Raw genomic sequence first — 26,295 nt, 5'->3', positions numbered from 1 at the left:
TTTGAAGCTGCATTAAACACCTGCACGTGACCACCGGCTAGCTAAGTAACAGTCATTTTTTGTTCTACAGACTGTCTAAATATACTTGAAACTTTTTTTTTCATGGCCTTCTCGCCTCCGTGTCTGCGTGTCTTCTTCTACATATACTTGCCTTATTAATGCAAAAACGGTGATGTGTTAACTGGAAAGGTCAAATAAAAATGTAAAACACAAAGATATTTTTTGAGGGTTGACCCCACACAACCTTCATAAAACAATGGGCCGATTCCTGTAAAAAAAATTAAAGGGCTTAGCTTTATTTAGCAAACACCCTGCTGGCTCCAACATCCTAAATGATATTACTTTTTTAATGCAACTTTCTGCAAAGAGAAAATATTAGAAAATTTTCAAATTAGAATAAAATGTTTTAGTCGTTTAAAAAGTGTCGCTCAAAAGTGAAAGTCCTTGAAAAGGTCTTTATCAAACATTCATCTTTCTTGTCTTTGATGTGTAAGTGACTTTTTGGACTGAACTTTACTTTTGAGCATCAGTAATGATTTGTGACGATGAGCTACACAGACATATGAGAATACTTTATCCCCCGTAGCTGCTTTTAGAATAATGGTCCATACGAGATATGATCACTGTTGCAAAACGCCATTATATACTGTTTATAATATCAATGTGTCTTTACCTACTGAGTATACAGATGGATAAAAAACTTTGTAAAATACGTTATATTTCATCATGTGCATGTAAATCTTAATTCTAAGGCATGAAAACCACAATAAAGCAAAAGAAATTGCCACTGAAATAATAGAGAAAAAAAAAAGATAAATCTTATTTGAAGCAACTGGATGAAGTTGAGTTTCAGGCAGTAACCTGTTTCCCTGTGGGGGTTTTAATCCCAACTTTAATCTAGATTACATCCACATCTGTCATGTCCCTGCGTGCCTCCACAACCTTCTTGGACCCCTCGTGCTGCAGGCAACTCTTCTCAGTAAAAGAACTCTGAGAGGTCCAAAGGCCACAGCGGGATTAAACAGAGTGAGATGAGGACAGATTTGTTCCAGACACGAACATCAACAATAACCAGAGACCGCTGTCTTAAAAACATTAGATTAGACATTAGGGAGACACTCTTCCACAGTGCTGTAATTGTGCGCGTGAAAACGAGAAGGTGATGTAAGAAGCGGATTGCCACAGAATTCACAGAATACTTCTCTGTCTGGCAGCGACAGCTGTTTCTGTTTCTTCTTCTCAGAGTAAATGTTCAGCATTAGGACTCTGATTGAGCATCCCAGACAAGCAGAGATTAGACCATCGTACCAAGGAAAAACAATACAGACCAGAAAACGGATTTCTCTCAGATTACTAGGAGAGCTTTTATTTGGAGCGTTGCAAAGTACATTTCATGGTTTTAGTGCTCACTCTCTCTCACTCACGCTCGTCTTCATTCAAATAAAAACACCTTTTTTTCCTCCATGTCTGTTCCTTTTGTCACTGATTTAGAAACATTTGGAATAATTATGCAATTTCTTAATCGTTTACCTGGAGTTTATATTTGAGAATGGAGAAACCACTTCAGTCCAAGCATAGAAATATACACAAGAGAGATGAATCGTATCATATATGAGACAATCAATTTGCTAGAGCATGGCTTCAAGCTAGTATACAGTACGAAACACACTGAGGTCATACTGTAGGCAACAGATTAAAAAGTAATGAGAATGAAACTAAAAGTTGCAGTCAGTATTTTCACAGTGGGAGGAAAAGCAACTTTGGATTGAATATTGCATGTTTATGGACGCAGCCGTTTACTAATATTGCTGCAGAGGCTTTCTGGTCGGACAAAATCATCCGATTTAAAGGGTTGTGTGTCTCTCAGCGCGGACACTTTTACTCCTTATGAAATCCTTGAAGAGCAAAAGAAATGCGTAATGTTTGCTTAATCTCTTTTTATCCAAACAATGCACATGCCCTCAGAGCTGTGTAGATAGTGAGGCCTTTTGGAAACAGTACTTTCATCGTATACTGCACAGTCACATCTTAGAGGTCAGTCTGTGCAAATGCAGCTCAGAAAGCTGCTGCCGGAAGGCTGTGATTATTATTTCCAGCAGCTTCGCCACCTTTCCCTAACAGAGCCAGAGATTCCAGCGAGTGCACGTTATCCTTGTCTAGATGCATTTTAGGTGGAGCCGAGTTCTCACCGCCTCCTTCACCTCCCGCCTCCTGTGGCTCCGCACTGGCAGCAGCAGCTGCAGCGGCAGCCACGCACTCCTCTTTGAACAATCGATCATGCTCCATCTTGAGCTCTTGGTAGGAGCGAGAGAACATGTGGAAGATGGAAGTAGCAGGGAAGGCCATGATGAGAATGCCACTGAGGATGCTGCTCAGTGCTACCACCTGTCCCGGAATGGATCTGGGCACCATATCGCCATATCCCACTGTCGTCATGGAGATAATGGCCCACCAGTAGGAGGCGGGAATGCTGGTGAAGTCATGGGTACCTGTGAGCTCGCTCTCAGCCAAGTGCACCAGCGGGGAGAAGAGGGTGACAGCGACGCAGAGAAAAAGCAACAGAAGGCCAAACTCCCGGGTGCTGCGTCGCACCGTCAGCCCCAGTGTCTGCAGGCCGAGAGAGTGGCGAGCCAGCCTCATCACGTAGAGAATTCTCAGTGCTCGCAGGATCCTCAAAACCAGGCCTAGCTTGTCCAGGTAGCCCTTACCTCCTCCCGGCCTCTCGTGTTCCAGCTCTGGGTCTTTCTCTGTCACCACCAAGGAAACGTAGTAGGGCAGGATGGCCATAGCGTCGATGATGTTGAGCGGCCCGCGGAGAAAGTCCAGCTTGCTCCGAGCTTGAATGAACCGCAAGATGAACTCCAGGGAGAACCAGGCCACACACACCGTCTCTATGATGAACATGTTGTAGCACTTAGATGAACACTCGCCCTGAGGTGGAAGAGAAGGCAAGGCAGAGAAATCGAGGATAAGAGAAGCGGGAATTGACAGGGAGTAAGACAGATGGTGAGAAAAGCACAGGGAGAAGATTCAGAGGTCAGATAATCGTCTTTGGTATTCATTAATTAATCATAAGTTACATTCGGTCAGTATGCTAAAGCTACTGCAGCTGCACTGGTGGGTTATAAAGTGACGTGATCGATCAATTATTGCATTTGGGAAGACCTCAAGGATTAATCCTCCTTGGGAGTGGCGACAAAACGCAATCAAACTTGTGTGCCCTCCAACGACAGTGTCAACGAAGAGTAATGCAATAATAAAAAAACTCCTCTAAAAGAATAGTGGGAGTGGGGTGTGTGTGTGTACATGACACTGCTGCTAACTGACCCTCGTTTTCACACACTTGTGCCATCACACAGATATATTCCTTGCAGCCAGGACAGCTCTTTGTCATGTGACTTTGAATATATGTTGTTCTGAGTATTTGCTACAATGTTTCTCTTAGAAGCGCAGTTTCTTCAGGCAACACTTTGTTGTCGGTTTCTGACTGTAGTAAGTGAGAAACATGGTAAAGTATCCCCTCTGTGAAGAGGAGACTTTGCGCCCCGATGATGGGGAATCATCAGAGTTTTTCATAATGTTATGAGTTATTTGGTTTTTACACAGTGTACACAGGCTGAATGTGAGACTGCATTATTAAGACAGACACTGTTTATGTCTGTGACACTCCTTTCATCAACCCCCCCCCATTTCTCCCCACTTTTCTCATTGCTCACTCTCTGCTTTTATCTGCACTGCGTCTCATTCATTTCCCTTCTATCTAACAACTTTTTTCTCCTCCTGCAAGCCTCTCCTTCATCCCTCTGCCTCCATCTCCACCTTCTCATCATTTATTCTTCTTTCCTCCTGTATCGCCCTCTTCGGACTCCCTCCTCTCTCATTCTTCATTCTGTGCTCGCCCCTCACACTGCTCTCCTTCAGCATTAAAGCCTGCATTCATTCATTCATTCAGCGTTCCACTAAGTGAAGTTTCTCTATGCGTTGTATCCGTCATACACACATACATCTGTTTACTTCGTGTTGCATTATCACTTGTGTCCTCTCTGCCTTTTTCACTCTTTTTAATCCCACTGTGATGTTTTGCCTTTTTGCTTCATTCCTGCAGAGTGGCTCTGCATATTTTGTAATGCTGGTGCAGGAATATGTGTGCTAAGATATTGTGACTTTCAAAGATGTTGCTTTGTGCATGTTGCATCATGCAGTGATGCTAGCAGTGATAATAGCAGCGTTTATCCAGTCTATAAAGGAGGACAGACTCTCAGCTCTCTGGCATGAATCTTAGTTCTTTAAAGTTCAGGACAAATTTGTCTTGGTGAGACACTTTGTAGGTTTTATGCTCTACAATCTACATTTGAACAGGTCTTAATATTAACTGTTTAAATGCTTTTGAAAAGGATCTTAATTTTATTTGATTGTATTGTGTTAATGTTTTATATATAAGGCCTTTCATGGCAGATGTAGTTCTTTTGATCATTATTTTTAATGGACAAATACTCATGCAAGTAACTTCATGTTGCTTTAGATTTACATCCAGTACGACTTGCATACTGTAGCATAATGCAGCATCAGCTTCTTTCAAGGCTTCGCTGAGTTTTATGGTGTTTACACCCAGTAAAATATTCAAACCCAAGATTCCACATCTTTCACTTGCTGCATGGAAATAAAATTAAGCCTGACCTCTTTGCTATCTTATGGTAGGAACTGACCCCCACTGTGATGAAACTGTAAGCCTAAAACAATATGTATGAGGCTTCATGTCTCCCAGGTGGCTTAAAGTCTCTATGTGACTATAAGAAGTAAAAAAAGCTCTCTGGTAACTGAAGACATCGATTAAAATCGATCAGTCTTTTGTTTTCCATTTTTAGACTAGTAATTAAAGATTTCAGTCACTGTTTCAGTTTAGCTTTTGAATTTTGCTAATTGCACCACACGGCTTTCTAAATGTGAGGATTTCTAGGAAAGAAATGATGTAAAAGTTGCTGAACATGATTCAAAAACAGATGAATAAACTTTAGTCCCGACAATCGTGATAAACATGAACCTTTAATGGTTCCTAGAAGGAGGCGCAGGGCAGAAACACATTTAGTGTATCATTAACATCAGTGTAGTTAATATGTTAGCCAAGACATCCTAGTTTCCACATCCAGCAGGCAACATGATCGCTTACAGCTTTCTTTTGGTTTCTCAGCAAAGTCACAAAAACTCTTTGTTTTATTTTGGCCTTTGAGTCGACAGCGACATCGCTCTTAAGCTGGTCATTGCATCATAACGTTTCCGAGAATTTATGACATATTTAACATCTCATGTTAAAATGTATTCAATAAAGCTGCAGCCCACACAGTTAAAAGTAGGTAAGATAACATAACATCACTGTAAATATAGTAACACAATTTACTTGTTTTTTAAATATATATTTTTGTACATATGCATATTTAGATTGTAAAAATACATTCAGAAATGTATCATCATTTCACAAATATTTGTCTGTTATGTGAGAGAATGATCTGTTAAATCCAAATGTAATACTATGGAAAAATATATAAAATGATCGAAAATTAATGAGAATAATCAATAATCAAAGAAGTATTTGAATTATAATTTTGCTGAAAATTTCATGTCATCTAGGTCTGATTCAATAATTCAGAGGTAACAAGTGAAAATATAATTAATAGGAATAAAAACTAAAGAAAACATATAAAACATTGCACGGCCACGCTGTGCTAATTATATATTTTAAAAAATAAATGTAGAGGTAGGAATTGCAATTAATATAAATCTCAAAGTATTCCCAACATTCCTGAACAGAAATAGGCCTCTGCACCTGGGGTGAGGGTGTGGCCATGAAAACAATGTGACATGCCATTGGATGTTGGGACACATAATAACATGACGCTAGGCATCGGCCAATGAATGTGAACTAACAACCACAAGGTCGCGGGTATGGCAGCACTGCAGGAAAACATCCTAATATAAAAGTATTTTACTGCATTTTACAGTTTTGTTCTGTTCTTCTAGAATATCGTCAAAGTTACGTAAATAGACTGATTTCACATTTCAAATGTAAATTAACGTTAAATCACTGTAATGTAATAAAACATCATTTTCATGGTTATTAAATGTATCTGTCTGTACATATGCATATTTAGATTAAAATACATTCACAAATGTATCATGATTTCACAAATATCTGTCCGTTATTTGAAAGATTGAACTGTTGAATTCAAATGTAATGCTATGGAAAAGTATATAACATGATGCCTATAAGCTTGTGTTACATCACATAAGTATTATTATCATTGCTATTTAGGGCGATCGTAGCTCAAGAGTTGGCAGTTCGCCTTGTGATCAGAAGGTTGCCGGTTCGAGCCCCGGCTCGGAGCCTCTCGGTATTGTGTCCGTGGTCAAGACTCTTCACCTACTGGTGATGGCCAGAGGGGCCGATGGTGCGATATGGCAGCCTCGCCTCTGTCCCAGGGCATGCAATCCATTATTATTTAAACCAACTGTTAACTGTATATTTCTGTACATTTACGTATTATGATTCATATTGCCACATTCATTGACCTTGTTTATAGGTAATTTCATTGTTTGATCATGTTAAAATGTTCCTAATTTAATGTCTAAAAGCACTTGGAAAAGGCAGAATCCCATGTGAAATTAGCGCAACAAACTGTATTGTCATTACTGGAAATAACCGTATTTTTATGAGGAAGTTATTTTCTGTTATTTTACGGTAGTATTTTGGCGCCCCAGCTGCCGGACTATTACTGTTTATTTAAGATGTTTTTTGTAACAGTGCAGCAAATCATTACCTAAATATTAACCGAATATAAACCTTTAAATTTCTCAGTTTCAGGACATTCATCGTGTTTTTTCTGTCTGATGTCTAACTCTGTGGTCTCTCCTGTATGAATCTTTAAGGCACTTTCTGTCACAGTGTAGATGTTCTGTCTGACACAAGCACCATCCTCTCCTCGCGGCTCTTTCTTTCTCTGACATTAGGCCTATTGCAGCTTTGTGCTCTCGCTCTCTGCAGAATAGACCATTTGTTAGAGCTCCAAGCCTTCTACTTCTGTTTCTCTGCCTTTCAACTACAGACACAATTGTGCACACAATAACCTCCCACAATACTAACTATCTCCCTGACCTTATCTCCTCCGAATGACTCTGTGGAACTAATGCCAGCAACAGCACATTTCAGCACAGACACCATTCACCCCACAGCTGTCTCATAGGGGGTCTCGTTTTATCATCTGTATTAACACATCCCAATGTCAAATTAAGACAAAGACTGCAGTGGGGGCAACGAACACTGAGGCATTCTCATGGCAAGGACATTTAAAATGAGCAAAGAGGAAAATACATTATTATTATTAGTAGTAGTAGTAGTAGTATTAGTATTAGTATTATTATCATCATCATCATCATCATCATTAGTAGTAGTAGTAGCATTATTATTGCAGCTTTCCTTATATTTCGGAGATATAAATGGTATTACTGAGATTTCTACAGAATCCCACAGATATGTGGGACATAAATCAACTCGAAGTAAATGAATAAAAAAAACTTAATGACAAAATGAACAATATGTATGACGCAAAAAAATTCTACCCAAAGGTCGAGCTGATCTGAACTGAGTTGCTATTTTGCACTAGATGTGGGTTTTACAAAATAAACACATGCATGACAATATTGATCATTATATTTTGGCTGAAGTGCCCTAAAAGCAGCCCTGCACTCAGCCAGAGCTCATTATATGTGATCACATTCACACCTTACAGTTTATTAAACATTTTAGTTAATACTTATGTATGATGACGCTATTTTGAAAATGTAAAGTATGCATCTTAGGCAACTTGAGATATATGTAATACATTATTTTGGTATTACAATGTGAACGCAGTGTGGAGAAAAAGGTTTCAGCTGAAAATGTCTGTGTGACCTTGACAATTGTCCTTGTTTTGAATATGGCAATAAAAAGGAGAAGCCAGATGCTACAATATTAATATATATAAGCATAAAACAATTACAGCATTACAACCTATACAAGCTAAAGAGAGCAGCCCAGAACAGAGTCCGTTGGCGTGGTGTTGTTGCGGACCTATGCTCCCCCAGGAGTCAACAGGAAAATTGATTGAACCTATACAAAGTGATCCAAGCTAATGTCTGCTGACCCTTCAGCCTTCAGCATAGCTGCTTTTCTGCATGACTGTTTTTCTGTCGTCTCTCTAAATAAACATCTGGCTTTAACTGCGTAATTATGACTACTTGCAATGTGCTACACGGTGTTTGTGTTCATGGTTAAGCAGATGGTCAGAAACATTCAATCAGCTCATGATGGTGTTTTTCTCGTTCTGACCCCTGCACTGGTTCATCGCCATCATACTGTTACTGTTGTGTCAGCATCAGTTGAGCTTTATATTAATGTTGGCAGCTTAGCATCTACCCTTTGCTAGCAATCCGTCACTGTGCAGTCAGACAGCTACTGGCTGTGGGGTCGCTCCGTGTACCGTGGGTTTGAAGTGTAAATGTGTGTCTCTGTTGTTGGACAAGAGAAAGCTTCTATATCTCTGAATTATGAATGTTTTTTTTCACGTGTGGATCAAATAAAGCTGCACATTTTCACTGTCTTCAAAAGATAATTAGGACAACTCTTCCCTACGCAACTGTCATGCTGCTACAGCAACTCAGGAATGTTTGCTTTTCTAACCACTGCATGATTATAAACTGTGGTTCATTCTCTGACTCCTTCACAGTATGTCCATATAACTCTTCATTCCTCTTTCTTCTACATCTCTTGGGGCTCCTTCTCCCACGATGATTCTGCAGTCCTGCATATCAAGAGGTACAGTTGGAAATGGGAGCAAAAGCAAAGATTCTGCCCATCAGTCAGCTTTACTGTGCAGCAGACCTTGAACAAACTTTGCACAACTAAACACTTTTCCTCTACGCTGCTTTACTGACCTTGCCCTCACTTTGAACGCTCTAAAGAAAAGCTGAATAAAGGAGTGTGTGGATGGACAGCGAGGACAACCACAAAAGACGCACAGCTGTCCTTAACCTGGAACTGCCAACATCGAGCAATGTGTTCACTAGTCATATGGACACGCACGCATGCACACTGGGTAGAATATGCCGTGTGGACTATATGCACCCATTAAATTGCAAGAATCCTTGAGATATATTGTAATAAATAAGAGCCTCAAACAGCGAGCTATTCTCTATAGAGTACGACTCCTTACACTGAGCACCTTACCACGGACATTTGTGTCAGCATAGAGTTGCACGGTTTTATCTTCATATGAAGTAGCTGTAAAGCCTTCAGAGTTATCCATCACTGATAAAGACCAAGAGATTGTTCATGCACGAAAACCCCAATAGAGAAAAATGAAAGTGAGAAGGTGGCTCGGAGAGATACGGGAGAGAAAAAAGAAGAATAGATGAAAGGAAAGTGGGTGGCTAAGTGGTGCAGAGGGAGAGAGGAGAAAGGGATTACAAGCAAAGTTGATGAGGAAAAGAAGAAGTGACATCTGAACCATGGGGACCATTTGCAACTCTGCATCTCTATTCTCTCTCTGTCTGTCTGTCCGTGCAGCACATGGACACACAAACATCCACAAATGCAGAGATGACAAATTTTAACAAAGGTTTTTGCTTGTTAGACTCTCTCTTTCATGCCTGCATGCACACAAACAGACACACACTTCTAGTAAAGTCTGTCTGTAGCCTCCAGTTTCAGTACAAACTGCTATAAAAGCAATTTAATGTGATGTCAGTTCCTCATCCAGTATTTTAAATTGTTTAGTGTCCCATCAAACTATAGGCACATCAGGTGCACACAGACACACACACGCCTTCAGTAGACGAACATCAACTTTTATGATCACAAAAACATTTTGTGCAAGCGTTTTATTTTTTATATGTAAGAAAATTATAAAAATGTTTCCTCAGAACGTGGAGCTGAAAAGAAAAAAGCAAACTATTGACTGCAGTGTGCACCGGCTCACTCTGAGTGTGTGTGGGAATGCAGCGTGACACAAAGAGTGACTGCTGTTACGACAGGACTGAGCTGTCTTGTGAAAAGGGAGTTGGCAAATGTCATGTATGTAACCTCAGGAAATTAAGCAGCTGCTGCTTGTTTGTGTGTCACTGTCACAACTGGTTTTCTACCACATCCTACTCTGTCTACTTTTAATTGATTTTTTGGGCCGGCTGGTTTTTCTGCGGAGTTTTCCCTCACCGGTGTTATTCCACACCTGTCCACCAGGTGTCATCTGTGTGGGCTCCTGTTACACAACCGCATAACTGTGCCAATGTGCTTCCTGCCTCCACAGCTGTCCCACATCACAAATTACTTTCTACATGCATAAGTAGAGCTGTTTTCTCAGTTACAAGGTTGTTTGCAGTACATCTGTTAATTATGCTGAGCTTTCGTTCGTGGAATTAAGTCTTACCATTTGGCAGCCATCTTGGCATCGCAGACATGTGGGTAGTTTTTTATTTTCCTGTATACCTTATTAATCCCCTGTGGGGAAATTTCTCTCTGCATTTAACGCATTCACTCAGTGAAGCAGTGGGCAGCCACCGATCCAGCATCAGGGGAGCAGTGTGTAGGGACGGTACCTTGCTGAGGGTTACCTCAGGGTAGTCGTTCGATGGATTTGAACCCCCGACCTTCCGATTATGGGGCAAACACTCTACCTGCTGATATGAGTTATGCACACGTGCAGTTTCACAGTATTGTGGCTTCATTAACATGCGCAAATATGATCAGCATATCTGTAGGTCTGGTAAATCCTATCAAAGCACTCACCAAAAATCATGTTCTAGATAAGGTCAAGCAAAAAGAACCTTTACCTACAGTTATGGGGAAAAAGAAAGAATTCAAACTGCTCTGTGCAGTCCTGTGGAAGCTAAGGGGAAGTAGCAGCCAGGTGCTGCTGATCAAATGCCCTTGGTTAATTAATCATCAGTGCGTGTAAACACCTTTATGAAAACTACATGTTGGCAATAAATGTGTCTTAACAAAATGTCATTCAAGGTCAGAGTGTGTAACGCTCAGAGAAACTGCAAAAAAATAATAAAAACCCAAGAGCCACATCTCAGACTCTACAGGCCCAGTTAGCATGCTAAAGGTTAACATTCGTGACAGTGCAATTAGAAAAAGAAGGAACAAGTACTGCTTGTTTGGAAGGGTTGTCAGCAGAAGGCCTTTTCTCTCTAAAGACAATATATAGAACTATAGCAGAGGTTCCATCTGATCAAACCACAGAGATGTTCTTTACACAGACGGGAACTAAGTGGAGATATTTGGCCATAAAGCACAAACACTGTGCTGCACGTTTAAGACCAACTTCCTTTTGCTTACAGTTGTAGGCTGTGCTATGTCCTCCTGTTATTTACAACCCACCGGTCTCTATTCAAAAGACTGTTGTAAAGAAGGTGATACCAAGTTGCCAAATCACTTTAAAACTGAATTATTGGAAACTCAAATGAAGCAAAATCCCTCAGGGGAAAGAAATTTGAAGCATCTAAGGTCATTATTGCGTTTTTGTATTTGGGAAAATAAGCTTCTATTCACAAGATTTAAAGTCATATTTGAGACTCTGCTAATAAACAGATTTTTAGCTTTTTATATTGAAATCATCTGTGAAAATTACTAAATATTTTCAGACTAATTTTCTAGCTCAATAGTTTGAAAGCTCAACACACTGCAGCTGAAGAAAAGCTGACAAATTCTTTTAAACAGACAAAACACAAGCAAATATTTTGCATTTTCATTAATCAGCTTTTGCTGCATTTAGACAAAAGGAGGCAAATTCAGAAGAAAATGCACCCAACAAAAATTTAAAATAGAAAGCAAAGATGGAGATGGGCTCATGGCAGATATTAGATATTTGGAACATATGAAACGGGGAAAAATACTCTTTCTCTAATTACCAATTTAATCTTTGAATAGTCAGCCTATTTTTTAATGCAGCTTGCTCTTATATTTGTATTACCAGATCACACTCAGGGACTGTGTACCTTTACCTGTTGCTATAAGTATGTATACAGTTTATATACAGTATGTGTCCCAGTTCATATGATGCAACTCTTAAATGCATTTTAATTTGTGCATTTTGTGGGTTTATAAATATTGTAGATGTCAAAATGTTCTTTTATAGGAGGAAGTTCATGTCCAGTATGTTCTATATTTGTTCTCATTCACCTTTTGAGCACAGCACAAATGTGAAGGCTACTTGACATTTATGGAAGTGTGTGTGGTGCATCTTTGTTGCATGTCTTTCATTTCTTTTTAAAGGTCATCACAAAAGCATCAAGTGATTTTAAAATTCATAAACTGGCAACATCGGGTGAGACACTTTGAATTAAAAAGCAGAATTTGAATTTAAAATGTGTTACAGGGGACAAAGGTTGGGGAATGGCTCCCGTGCTTTGCTGTACTTATCTATGCTGTGCGATCCCACTCTGGCATGGACAGGATAAACACCTCATACTTTGCTGGTCTCTCAATAATCCCACTTGGCAGCCATGCGGCACATCCGACGGAGGGAATGCAGCTCATAAGCAGATAGGCCGTAACAGGCGTGGAATCTGCTTGGAACTGATACGTTCAGAGTACATACATGCCCGGGGAACCAAACAAGGAAATGCATATGCATGCTAACTCAAAGTGTTGCTACAATTATTCCAGCTGCAGTGGAATCTGATTATTAGCATGTACTGTAACTGCAGACCTTCTTGTGGTCTGAAGGTCTGCAAGTTTAGAAAAGATCTAATGTCTGCCATTTTAAAATGACAGTGCGTGTTAGTAACAGCTGCATACACAAACCGCCGACTTATGCTCATCGGCACCAATGTCAAGTTTCTCTTTTTCCCTACTTCTCCGGCCTCTATTTCATTCCCTCTAATCTGCAGCCACCTGCTTCTCTAAAGTCTTACTTAGTTACTTAAGTATAGTAACCCTGAGTAACTGCCAGACTCACATCCTGCTGAGGCAACCAACTTTACACACCAGCACCTATTTATGCTCTCTTTGTGTGAATTTAATGAAGGGGGGGGGAAATCATCACACACAAAGCATGCATGCTTAATTTTGTGCCTCTGTTGTTAAACACACAAACAAGCTTATGACTGATGATAGTGCTTTGTCTTCTGAATTTGGCCAATGACAGAGAGAGTACACACACACGTGTGCACACACATGCACACTAGCCTTGGTGTTAATTCTGTGCATCTATTACATTATGTTTCACATCTCAGGTGTGCAAGTAAATCATCTTAAGCTAAATTACATGCAGGGGGAGCCTTTAGTTACATTATGCTCACACAAAACTTATCAGATCGCTGTCACTGCTGCTCTGAGCTGCAGGGGGAATTCATTCATGCTTCCGAGTCCAGATAGTCAAAAATGTTGGTCTCCAAATCACAACTCCCCCCTCACAGACAAAAAATGTCTTTGTTGATTCACATAATGGAATTTAGCACAGAAGCAGGAGACACGCAAATAACCAGTAATTCTTCTGAGATGTAATCACAGCCAATACTGGTTTTCAGTGAAGCTGGACATAAAATGCCAGATAAGGATCCAGACTCAGGCAAAAGCGTGTTTTTGGTTTCAGACGCTTGGATCTCTGACAACCAGTAAATGTTATACTCTTTCCTGGCCAATCGTTTCTTATTTCTATTGTTTTATTTACTATATTATATGTAAACCTGTCGCATAGATTACATGAGATGCTACCGGTTCCATAGCAGGTCAGTGCTACAATACGTACCCATTCATATCACAACACACCGGTCCACTGTGTCCATTTCACAGATGCAGAAGTTGCAGTAAGTTTCAGTAATCTGCAGTATCAAGCCAACATGAAAATAATCACGGGAAAGCATTAAACAGACATTATACATATTAGCCACCTAGCTTACTCGATTCTAACAATTAAGGATCCTGGAATTAAAACACTAACTTTAAATATATCATCTCCCCCTGCTGGTAATGCAATTTCTGCAAGCGTGTCCATTTCAGATTTGGAGAGGCAAAGCGTGAAAAGGACACGGTGGACTCGCGTGTCTATTACACGTTTTGCTGTGATACTGGGTTGACCCATCACCTGTCAAACATGAGATGCCATTCTTAAAGGCAGCTATGTGATCGTATTATTAATGAATGATCTTCAGTGCTGCCCATAATTTAGATGTGGAAGGATTACTGACAGTAATTGCTTTTAGGTTATTATTCCATCACTGAGGCTCTGTTGAAGATGACATGAATAGAAGGTCATTTGATGGACTCCAAGAATGATTACACACCATTACATAAACTAACTTTATCTTAATGACATTAGAGTTCAGCATATCAAATGCAACATGCTACGCTATTAAGAATTGATGTCTAAAAATAGATTTTTGACTATGCTGCAAATGCACAGTCAGTGTCAAGGACGTGTGCTTCGTATGACGCTCACCAGAGGGCGGGGAGGGGTGGGGGGGCTAAAAATGCTAGCAAAATAATATGAAATGAGTTAGGTTTGCTGTGCCGAGAATGTGTGTGCACACATGTGTGTCTCCTCTTTCTTATTTACCACTTTGTCTGAGACAGCCTCTAAATACTGAACAGCTCCTTTGAGAAAACAGAAATTGGAATGCAGATGTTTTAATATTTACCACTCGTCTCTTACTCCTCTATTACCTTCTTCTCTCAAATACATAAAGTGATACTTTATCTTCCTTCAGACATCACAAGACTCATTATGTCAGTTTTTTATCTCCTAATAAAATAAGAAATCCTTCTCGTCCGCAATCAACAGCCCAAGCAGGCTCTGTAACTCAGTGAGACTATAGACCAGTCTCTGTTTGAGAAGACGTGGATGAATCAGAACCCTCAGTGTGGCGCTTAAGCCACGTAGTCTGTCCCTCAGTGTCAAGATATTTGTGATTGATGTCCTGGGACGTAACTGTTGAACAGCAAATCCCACTCCAATTTATGGCATTAAGAACATAAAATGACTCCCCAGGCCAGAATGCATCTGAATTAGGCAAAGGAGAGCAGATCTGTCGAGGCTGTCTGAAAATACTCCATCAAACAGACTTAATTCCAAGCAACACTTAATGACAGGAACGTATTTCTGTGATAGACGGATGAAAATGAATACAGACAGGTTTTACTTTGAAAGCACAAATAAAGTGCGTCTTTGTTTCATTTGTGACATTTGAGCAATAACACGTAATTTCAAGAAGGTTATCGATATATACTGAGACCTGCTGCTCTTTCTGAGTGTTGCTACCATAGATTTGACTCAAGAAGATTACTGGTGTCTAAAAACGTTTTCATGAATAAGCAAGCGTCAAAAATAACAAGCGATCCACTGAGATCGTCGTGTCTTTTAGCTCAATATGTGACACTGATGGAAGAAAGTGGTTCCACTCCAGAGGGATTACATTAGGGGGCCACAACCAGAACGTGAAGGTTAATCCAAAACAGTAAAAGTAAAGACACAAGCAAGAAGTAAAGGCAACATCACAGCATCATGTAGCTGCAAGCCATAAGGTACAGATGAGTTTTGTTACTTTGTTATTTATTAGAATAAATAACACCAAAAATATCACCTAAAAAATAACGTGAATCGAGTTTTTTCTCAATCTACACTTGATTATAATCTCAAACAGGATTAACTCAGAGTGATAATCAGAGGAAATGATTATTTTGTCCTTTCAGCCTCTCGACAGCAGCGACAGATCTTTTGTGAATAGCTAGTTAGTGAGATGATGCTACAACTTTTTAGTTCTTTCAACGTTTGAGCAAGAGCACTGCATCAAACATCCCATGAACTTTATTTAACTAAATCTATACTATAGTTTGAAATACTTTTTGTAAATAAACACTGGTATCCATCTGTGCGTACAGTAAGTTCATTTGGAGAGCCATTAGCAGTTTGGTAGCCCAGTCTCACTTTAAAGAGTCACTGACAGTTCACTTCAACTCATTGCATTTATATTGCACTAAACCATTACAACAGTGACCTCTAGGTGCTTTACAATGTTAGGTAAAGACTCTACAACAATACAGAGAAAACCCAACAATCAGATGTCCCCTATGAGCAAACACCTGGTGACAGTGGGGAAGAAAAACTCCCTTTTAACAGGAAGAATCCTCCAGCAGAACCAGGTGAGCCAGAGATTAACAGTAACAAATGATTAAATGCAAAAATACAAATAAATAAACATGAAGAGATCAAAAGTAGGTAAGTGCAGAAGAAATGCTCAGTGAATCTTGGGAATCCCCCAGCAACTTAGGCCTATAGCGGAATAACTAAGGGAGGGTTCAGAGTCACCTGCTTCAGCCCTAACTGTAACCTTTCTCAAAAAGTTTTAAGTTTTAATAGTAAAAGTTTGGGGTCTGTCTCTCCAAGCCAAACTGAGAGCTGGTTCCACAGAAGAGGGGCCTGAAAACTCAGCCTCTCATTCTACTTTTAATATCCCAGGAACCACAGTTATGTTACTATAAGTGATCTCAGGAACACTATTACATGCTTACTCTAATAACATCCCTGAAATAGTACGGATCTTGGGTACTATTAGGTAGGTACAAGAGCCTTTGATGTATTAAACAAATCACTTTCATTTCAACTTACTATAAGGTATTTCACACACAAGTATCTTTAGACTTTAATGGGCCAAGAAAAGAAATGGGGCAAAGAAAATGTATTATAATCCAGGACCACTTACTAATATAGATATTAGGTGGCTGACTAATCACTAATCATATATTGATAGTAATTTTTTTAAATCTTTGAATGATCATCTTCATATGAACCCTTTTGATTTTCTTTGTTAAAGACTTTAAAAAAAACGTGTTAATTGTGTATTGTGCACAAGTTATATAACAGAGAAAGACCTAGTTTGGTATTAATGTTATAACATTTCTCGTTACTCCTTGGCAAAATATGCAAAATTATAAAATTCTGAAACTGACAAAAAGATATTTCATTTAAATTTGGATGATCTGCCCTTCAAAGAGTCTCCTTGGGGAAGGGTGATCGTGGCTCAAGAGTTGGGAGTTCGCCTTGTAGTCGGTTCGAGCCCCGGCTTGGACAGTCTTGGTCGTTGTGTCCTTGGGCAAGACACTTCGCCCGTTGCCTACTGGTGGTGGTCAGAGGGCCCGGTGGCGCCAGTGTCCGGCAGCCTCGCCTCTGTCAGTGCGCCCCAGGGTGGCTGTGGCTACAATGTAGCTGCCATCACCAGTGTGTGGATGACTGGATGTGTAAAGCGCTTTGGGGTCCTTAGGAACTAGTAAAGCGCTATACAAATACAGGCCATTTACCATAACTGTGCAACTCTCATGGTGCAAATGCTATTTTTAGATCGCTCCATGTTCGGGTACAAGCACTTGTGCATTTATGACAGGCTTGGATCTCCTCTGATGTGTTACAGCACTGACCCTTTGGGAGAGGAGAAAGTCATAAGGACTCAGATCTGGTAATTAGGGTTTGAGGAGTGGCCACAAGAGCAGTCATCACAGTTCAGGTTGTTTCTCTGTCTCTCTGTGCAAGTTTAAGGTCCACGGTGACGTTGCGAACACACAGGAGCAAGCTCACAAGGTCGAAAGGAAGACCTCCACAGAGCAATCAAAAATTACCAGCTGCACTGGGAGCAGTGCTTCAAATCACACCTTGCCTTTATGTACCTACAATAAGTGTTGGGGAGTAACGGAATACATGTACCGCCGTTACGTATTTAAAATACAAAATATGAGTAACTGTATTCCGTTACAGTTACCGTTTAAAAAGGTGGTATTCAGAATATAGTTACTTTGTTGAAATAAATGGATTACACGGCGGTATTTTCCTGTTTCATATTATCGCAGGTCAGGACTGTTTGGGTTTTGTTTGACAGCTACGTTCTGTTGTTCCAGGCGGCAGCGTTACGGTTGCCATGGTTACAGGGTAACGCTCTCTTTGTGTGTTTCCTGGTGAGCGAGCGCCTTTTTGTTGTTGTTGTGCTAAGCTAATAGGCAGAATGCTACAGGCATAGCCCTAAAGAATGTAGCCTGATGGGCAGTGTAGTCCGTGCTGCAGGGAGAATGGACTGCCATACCCGTTATGTGTCTGTGAGCGAGGGAGGGAGAAAAAGGAAAAGTACGAGCTGTCACCGAGCAGAAACGGGAGCTGGAAGCATGTAAATATAATAATAACCACTGCAGCCAAGAAGAGAGCCTGACGAGCCCAGTTGTAAGTAAGCTATTAAGACTCAACTGTACACCGTGTTCCTGTTTTCCTCCGAAACAATAAGTTCCGTTGAAGCAGCCTTTCAACGCCTCTCTCTGTCTAAAACTTGACCCAGACAACAAAGTAAAGCTAGTTTTCGGCTACGAGCCCGACACGAACTCGACGTATTAGCCAGAGGTCCCTTTACTACGGTTTGGAGCCGCAGACCTTCAGTAATAGTAATAAATCACATTCATGTAGCTGTAAACAGCATGATAATATATTAAGTAATCCAAAGTATTCAGAATACGTTACTCTCATTGAGTAACGTAACGGAATACATTACAAAATACATTTTGGGGCATGTAATCTGTAATCTGTAGTGGAATACATTTTAAAAGTAACCTTCCCAACACTGCCTACAATATATTCTTTGATAAAAGATCAATTTATCATCTTTAGTCCAAAAGATGCTGTTGGCATCATTTGTATACGAGGCATGAAGCTCAACTCTTGTTCGGTGTTTTTCGACATGATCAAAGATGCATTGTTGAATTATATGAAGGTTTCTTGCATCCACTTGCGTTTTTGTGCTTTCTGTCAAAGTGTCACAATTATAAACATCCTGCAGAAATGACATTGATTTCAGAATCACATTGAAAGTTTTTACATAATACAGAGCAGAGATACATGCACACCCACAGCAGGAGACAGAAGGATGAAAGAGTGGTTATCAGTGGGACTGGAGCTGAGCTGTTAGCTCCTAGTGGTATACTGCTTGATAGACGAGATCAGCTGAGGACAGAGAGAAACACATTACACGGACAAAGGGGAGCAATCAGAGGAGAAAAATTAAGTAATGTTTCTTGCCGGGGTTTTTCTACCAGAAACTTCCTCTCTTATCTCCCTAAAGCACATTCTTTCTCTGTCTCTCCTTTTCTCCTTCACTCTATTCAGCCACCTAGTCCACAATCCATCTTTACTTTACGCTATCTCTCCTTCACATGCCTTACCCAAACAGAAACAGGCAGAGAAGGTGGATGAATTATGAGTGGACGAGGGAATTTCAGCCCACTCCGGCACATAACAGAACAGAGAGACAAACAGCAGGACTACGTGAATTAAAGATGACAGGAACCCTGCCGCTGCTTGCTAGCTGGACACTGCAGATGGAGTTCAATGCAGCTGAATAGTCTGAACCTCTGGAGCATGCAGAGGGAAAAACATGAAAGCGGCAGATGGATTTGTTTACTTGTAGATGGAACTGCCATCCTCTTTCTAGGAATGAGCGCAGACATGCAAACACATGCCTGAGTGAACGCATACACCTAAATGTCCTTACGCCCCACAACATCCTCCCAAAGGTGTGAGATGTCAGACACAATCATACAAATCTCAGAGGACCTTATAACCCACACTGCTGCCTCAGGCCATCGAGACAAACACTCCTAGTTACACTAACTCCAGGAAAGAGTTTCACAAAACTTTGCACTGGCTGGAAGCACTGTTACACCAGGAATCAATACGGCGTGGTAATTGCAAGTGCGTGTGTACGAGGGAAGGCTGCGTGCAGCCTTTCAATTTCTCCGTCAGTGCAGCTGTGCTTACCTGAGGTGAATAACAAGCAGGAAAACTTCATTTACCATTTACATAAAAATGCTACTGTAATACTACACATCAGAAATATTATGCTATTCAATCTCTGCTTGCTTTTAAATCCTGCTGCATTTCTCATTCTTTTCTGCTGAACCTTTCACTGTCATCACTGCATAGAAAATAAAGCTCCAGCAGCAACTGACACCACTGCATATTTCCACTTAGGACAATAGTAATAGGTTTGATCTATCACATGCTCTAAAAGGTCCATATCAAATGCATAGCAGCAGACCAGGAGACTCGATCCACTCCTGAGCCAAAGCTCTTGTCCATCTGTGTTCCTATGACTCTCACTAACTACTGGACTCCTCTTGGCAGGGCTCTCAAAATCCTCTCTTCAGCCTTTACAACTCATCAAGTATTCTGCTGTCGGCATTCTCCAGTAACACCACCCCCTCCCTGCACTCGATCTTTTGGCTGCCTGTCACTGCTCGTATCAAAATCAATACAGGGATGCTACTGTACACTTCTTGAGGAGTTTCCGTTGAACAGGTGTGTCAACTTACATACATACGTACATATGTACTGTCTTGATCCTGATACTCGGTTAAAGTTGCTTTATTGTACACCAGGACTTTGGGCTGAACCTGATATGCAGGGATTATTTTGAACTGTAATTGGACTGGTACTCATGTAGTGCCATAGTGGAGCTTTCTATTACAAGTCTCATTCACCCAGTCGCACATACATCCATGCAGAACTTTGCCTAAGAACTTTCTAACACAGGGGGCAACTCTGATTTCACCAACTTGCCCAAGGATACTTTGGATGTGGGCTGGAAGAGCCAGAGATCGATGCACTGTCCTTCTAATTGGTAGGCAACCTGCCCTACCACCTAAGCCACAGCTGCCCAGTTGTGAATGTGGAGCTGGGAACGAGCATGACAGGTCTACTTCAAGGACACCCGGCGTATGAAAAATGATCAAGTCCTGAATGGGGGACATGCTGCTGTCAGACGTTAGTCATGAGCCAACATGAGACAAAAGAGTAAATGTGTGCATAATTCAGAGAGCGCTGTATCAGTTTCAGTGGATGGCTTCATCGCTATTCTGTGTGCAGTGGTAGTGCATATATGTGTTTTTTACAGCGTGTCTGTTGATGCACGCGTGTGTGAGTCCGTCTACGTTGTCACATACAGTACGCTCATTTCATTATTCAGATACTGGACAGGCCTCAGTGAGCAGCTCCGGTTTAATTATTCTGTGCTGCTACGGGTAGACAGATCACATACAGACACTGCAGCGTCCCCCCAGAATATTGAAGAGGATAAGATGACAGCGAGTTTTATAGTTTAGAATTTTCACTTTTGCAACATCAGCATTTGTCTAAGATGTTCTCACTCTTGTTTTTTGTTGTCCTTCAATCCAGAGTGGAGTTATATAAAAACAGTTAAAAGCAATTATTCATAAACATGCAATTATGTGTGCACAGACCCCGACTTGCAAAGGGCCAGCGTATAGCCTGGGTTTGGGGATCATCTGGACTTTATAATGGAATCTATCATCACCACTAATCTCCACACCTGAGCTGCAGCAATGGCAAAATGTTTATTAACCAAATATCTCCATTAAACACATTTAATGTTAGTTTCCAGGAAATAAAGGAAGTGGTAGTGATTATGTCTTGATGAGCCTTCCTTCTAAGCAGTCACGATCACTCACATGATAAATCGCTGACAGACAGAGCTGCTTTAGGACTCTCTCTACAAAATTGTCATTTATGGCTATTTTGTACTAATCTGACTTGGATTCTGAATCTTCTGCTGCTAATAGCTACGCTTACAGCAGGCCAACACACGCTTGGTCACCAGTGTTGATTTCACTGGCCAGTCATTTTCCTCAACGACCAAAAATAACAAAGACACTAATTAGGCTGAAATGTACTGACCCTTTTGTGAGTGAATAAAAATGAGATGAAAATATTCTGGAGAGACGAGATCCAATCAGAACTAATTAAGTTCTGCAGGAGACAGGAACTAGCGCCCATGCTCCTTGTCTCACGACAACGTGATAAAATATCAATGCATGGGAGGAAGAGTGGAAATATGGGCACATTTCACATTCAATGTCAAGGAAAAACACAACAAACCTTTACACTTTCCATTTTTGTCAGCTGATTCAACTTTAGATCTGGTGTACTGTAATCTTACCATATTTAGTTGACTAAAACTACACTAAAACTAAAAGAATTTAGATGCCTAAATCATGACTAAAACCCAAAGACTGACTGAACCTAAATCAAAATTGTCACAATCAGCACTGTTGGCCACTCACCCTGTCCTCTTCCTCTCTGAGGTCTGGCATCGTGCTGATACATAAACTGACAACAGTCACGGCAACCATGATCACCGACAGGCAGGCAAAGATCTTCCCAGGTAAGCCTGACTGTGGGTTTTCTACCATATCTCTTAGCCAGTTCATCACTTTTCTGTATTGTGTTTCCTCCACTGTCACCCGCTGCATGGCGTTTTTCTGCCTGCGCTCCTGCCGATGCCTCTCTTTCTCGTGCACTTCCTCGATGCGTGTGTACATCTTCCTCTTGCAGCAGCGCTCCATGTACGCCATCTCCACGCCCCAGTAGGTCAGCTCATCGTGCAGGGAGAGGATGCACATCTCTCGTAGCAGTCGGAGTTTCCCTGCAGCCAAGAAGTTGAGGATAACCCTAAAGGCGGATGGTGAGCGGTCGAAGAAGAACTCCTTGCGGGCTTCATCGTAGTCGTCACAGATGCTGGCGATGTCCTCAGGTGACCTGCAGCCACAGAGGCGGCCAAGTCGTGTGAGGGGAAATTGCTCCAGTGTGCTCCAGGGGAAGGTGTAGCGGTTTCCCCCGACATTGATCACTGCCAAGGAAGCATGGTCGATGGACAAGAGGTCCTCTGGCCGACGGATGAACTGAGCTCTTTGGTAGTACACACCCTATAGCACGAAGAATGAAACGGTGATCATTGTTATACAATTTGAGAACTTATTTAATATAAATCTTCCCTAACCGTTAAATTTACCAGCAATCGTGTTCATACCTTGATAGTCTCAGTCTCTGGGATCTCAGTGAATATGTGGTCGAGACTGCTGTCATCACTGACGGACAGATTGCTGAAGTCATGGTTGGCATTGCTGATGATGGGCATGGCAGCATTCACAGAGCACTGTGCTTCGATTGGAGAGTGGACAGCTCAGACCAGATAGCAAAGACAGAGAGAGTCTGCAGACAGTGCCCTCTGAAACTTTTCAGTCTCAATAAACATCAGTTTTTCTGATTTACAGATCTGAAAAAGTTTCCCTGCTACCGTAGGAAAACAGAAGAAAGAAAAGGTGCAGTGCTGTTTTTCTTTTTTTGGTCCCCAACCAACAGAGCGTCATGAGGTAAGAGGTCCGCAGCAGACTGAGTCTGTGTACCAGACTTCAACATCAAATCACTGGGTAATCCTGTTCTGAAGCCAGTCTAGCAAAGGCAAGCCTGAATAAGAGGACTGATCACTGGCTGATAGCTGCAGAGAATGAGCTGCATGAGGTACGGAGCCAAATTTGCAGTGCTGGGGTGTTTGGGGAACTGAGGAAGATCCTCTGTGTCACCACAACAGGATTAGGGAGGGTCTAAACCCGTGGTGACATCATGCAGGCAACTGAAAGAGAGACAGAGAGAGAACGGTTAGAATGAAGCAAGGATGGACTGAGATTAAGGCATATACGACAACACAGAGCAAGAATAGGAAAGACTGAGAACAGACCCAAGACGGAGAAACCTAAAGGAGACTGCAGTGCTAGAAGCTCCTCCCTCCTCTTTCACTTCTTTTCAATGAGAAAGAAGACAGTCACATTTGCTGTACTGCTATAAATGGCCTGTTGCTGAATGCATAGGCGAGGAATTTTTCGCTCATGTTCACATTGAGAGAAAAATGATCTGTTAAAAGTAGTGATAGAAAAATGAAAGACTAACAGAAGAAAAGAACATTCAGGTTCACGGTATGATTCACACTCAGAGTACGTTATTGGCCGTGTGCTTCAGTGTCTGTTGCACAGCGCAAGGTCCAAAATGTTTGTCGTTGGCAAAACAACTTCCCTGAAACTTACTGGCACTGTTAGCTGTTAACGTTGCCCAGAATGGTGAGTTGTGTCAGAGCTTTAAAGAGTTATAGTTAATACTCTGATTTCAATGTGAGCCCTCTTATTGTGTTATTTGACATTTAATCGAATTCAACAAACACTCAGATAATCCTCTGTAGTTTGTTTTTGTATCCTGTTACTAACAATACAGCTGCCTTATATTTGGCTGTCCTCCACTTTTCTCTTGGCAGCTTTTGGTGTGAATAAAATGCTACAGTGACATTTCTTCAAATGTCCCAACAGTTTAGATAATCCTAATTTAAATTTCACAGTTTTCTACCCAGGACCACCAACACTAACACTGCAGTATTGTCATTGTTCTGCTTAGTATTCATGTAAAGTACATACAGGCTTATTGAATGTGTGAATGACACTTGGGCGAACTGGATCGTACCCAAGTGCTTCGGTACTTCAGATGCAGGAGGATAAGATCCTGTTATTGAGGAACCAATAAATCAGTTCTGTCAAGGTGCTGGTATTTCATTTCCACCACACAGGAAGAGGAGAGAATGATAAACTGTAATTAATTGATCTGTAGTCCTAATGGAAGTTCCCTCTTTTTTCCTACTGTAAAGTTAATTGAAGGAAGCGTTTACACTGTTACTATCAGCTAATTTTGGTGCAACAATAGACACAAATCCAATAGGTTAGATGGTCAGTCAGTTAAAATGAAATTCTTATTGTTGTGCATTTTCTTTAGAATTCAATGAGCGGAGTTTTATTGAACATTGTGACATTTAGGAATCCTCCAATTAACTTGTGAAACCGACTAAAAGTTAAAGTTGTATTAAAATGAGAATACGTACAATTCTGTTTTGTTTTTTAGATTCTTGACTCTGGGAGTTTTCTATTAAGTGGCTGTGCTGCATGCAGCATTCATTCAGGGAGCTTATGTTATATTCATAGTCAGTCAACAGTGACTGCGTTTGTCAGGAGCTGCTGGAGAGGCAGGGATGCTTTATGTTAGGAAAATCTCTCTCTGTCTCTCTCTCTCCCCAACTTGCAAAAGCACACACTGGGAAACATTTTTACGCCCTTATGTCGAATAGATCTCTAATTAAACTCGGTTAAATCTGTCGCGTAATTACGATCATATAACCAACTCTCGTTTGGAGGATTTTTGCAGAAAAGAAAATAATAATAATAATAATAATAATAATAATAATAATAATAATAATAATAATATGACCCCGAAAGTCAAATGTGGTTTAAAGGACATTTTAAAGACCATAATCTTACAATTCATTCAAAACAACTTCATATTTTGGATACACTTAGTTCCAAATAAAACTCTCAAACACAAAGTGTGATCATTTGTCCTCCTCTGTGTTACAGTGTTGGCGAGATAAAAACAGACTTGTATTTCATTACAACTTCAGACAAATGTAAAAACTACAAACAAAACCCCTGCAGACGTCGATACAACTTATGAGCACACCTTACCGTCCTCAGCTCCGCGCTCATTTCAGACGGCCGGATCGATTTTGAGTAAAATTCCTCAATGTCGCCTCTCAATTCCTCCGACCATTCAGCGCCACGTCAGGGAGTCAGCGGTCATCACCAGCCACCACATGTCACAATAACAGGGACGCCTTTCCGGCGTCATCCACTCCGATGGAAGGCGCGCAGACAGTCTGAACATACCGTTGATGGGAAGCGAGTAAAGGTTTGGAGCACTGAAAGTGTCCCGTTACAGCTCGCGGAGCGGTGCTGCAGGAGGAGGAGGAGGAGGAGGAAGAGCACGGGAGGAGGGAGTCGGCGCTGTGGTGCGCAACAGAGGAGACCGTGGATAGCTTACCCAAGTTCAAGTGTGCGTAAAGGTGACAGCAGGTACACAAGTGACCGGGAAAAGGCGACTTTGTGCAAGTTCCAGAATACACAAAGGGGGCATTTCAGCAGAAATGCGGGCATCGGGTGGCTTTTGTTGTCCGCTACCTTTTACACAGTGTGTAATTCAAGGACACTGAGGAGATGCTATCCTCCATGTTTCCTACCCTGACCGCTTCACGCGCAACAGGGGGCGCGGTTCGCCCCGGAATTACCTTCACCAACACATCTGAACTCAAGCTCCAATTCAGACTCAAATTTTGCAGTCAGCTTGTGTTTTATGTGTAAATAAGACCAAACTAGTGGCTGTAAAGAAAACACAGCAAGACAGAATATTTCACGTTACCTGATTTATCAAAAAACACAAACATCTCTGTGCTGTTCTGATGAGGTGAGCCTGTTTGCGCTGCAAATTGGACGGTCGAAGAAGAAAGGTGCTGTCAGGGTGAAATTGATTTTTTATAAATATTTTACTTGAACTAATCTTTTAATTCAATAAC

General features: G+C 41.1%; 1 protein-coding gene across 2 annotated transcripts; it reads right to left on the bottom strand.

The window, feature by feature from the left end:
* Positions 1-1,335: 1,335 nt before the first annotated feature.
* Positions 1,336-25,987, bottom strand: kcng4a (potassium voltage-gated channel, subfamily G, member 4a). 2 transcript variants are annotated; one of them, XM_084932760.1, is made up of 4 exons: positions 25,407-25,987; positions 22,885-23,487; positions 22,139-22,780; positions 1,336-2,931 (listed from the first exon to the last, which is right to left on the bottom strand). In XM_084932760.1, exons 2-4 carry the CDS (start codon positions 22,990-22,992, stop codon positions 2,056-2,058), a joined length of 1,626 nt encoding a protein of 541 aa, XP_084788886.1. In that variant the 5' UTR covers positions 22,993-23,487; positions 25,407-25,987; the 3' UTR covers positions 1,336-2,055. The 2 variants fall into 2 exon arrangements, with proteins under 2 accessions (XP_084788886.1, XP_084788885.1); XM_084932759.1 differs by having other exon boundaries at positions 25,412-25,987.
* Positions 25,988-26,295: the final 308 nt, after the last annotated feature.

The sequence above is a fragment of the Perissodus microlepis genome, chromosome 7 (genome assembly GCF_051167445.1).
Source record: "Perissodus microlepis isolate ML-2025 ecotype Zambia chromosome 7, ASM5116744v1, whole genome shotgun sequence".
Taxonomy (NCBI): Eukaryota; Metazoa; Chordata; class Actinopteri; order Cichliformes; family Cichlidae; genus Perissodus; species Perissodus microlepis.
This window is presented reverse-complemented; position numbering and strand designations above follow the sequence as displayed.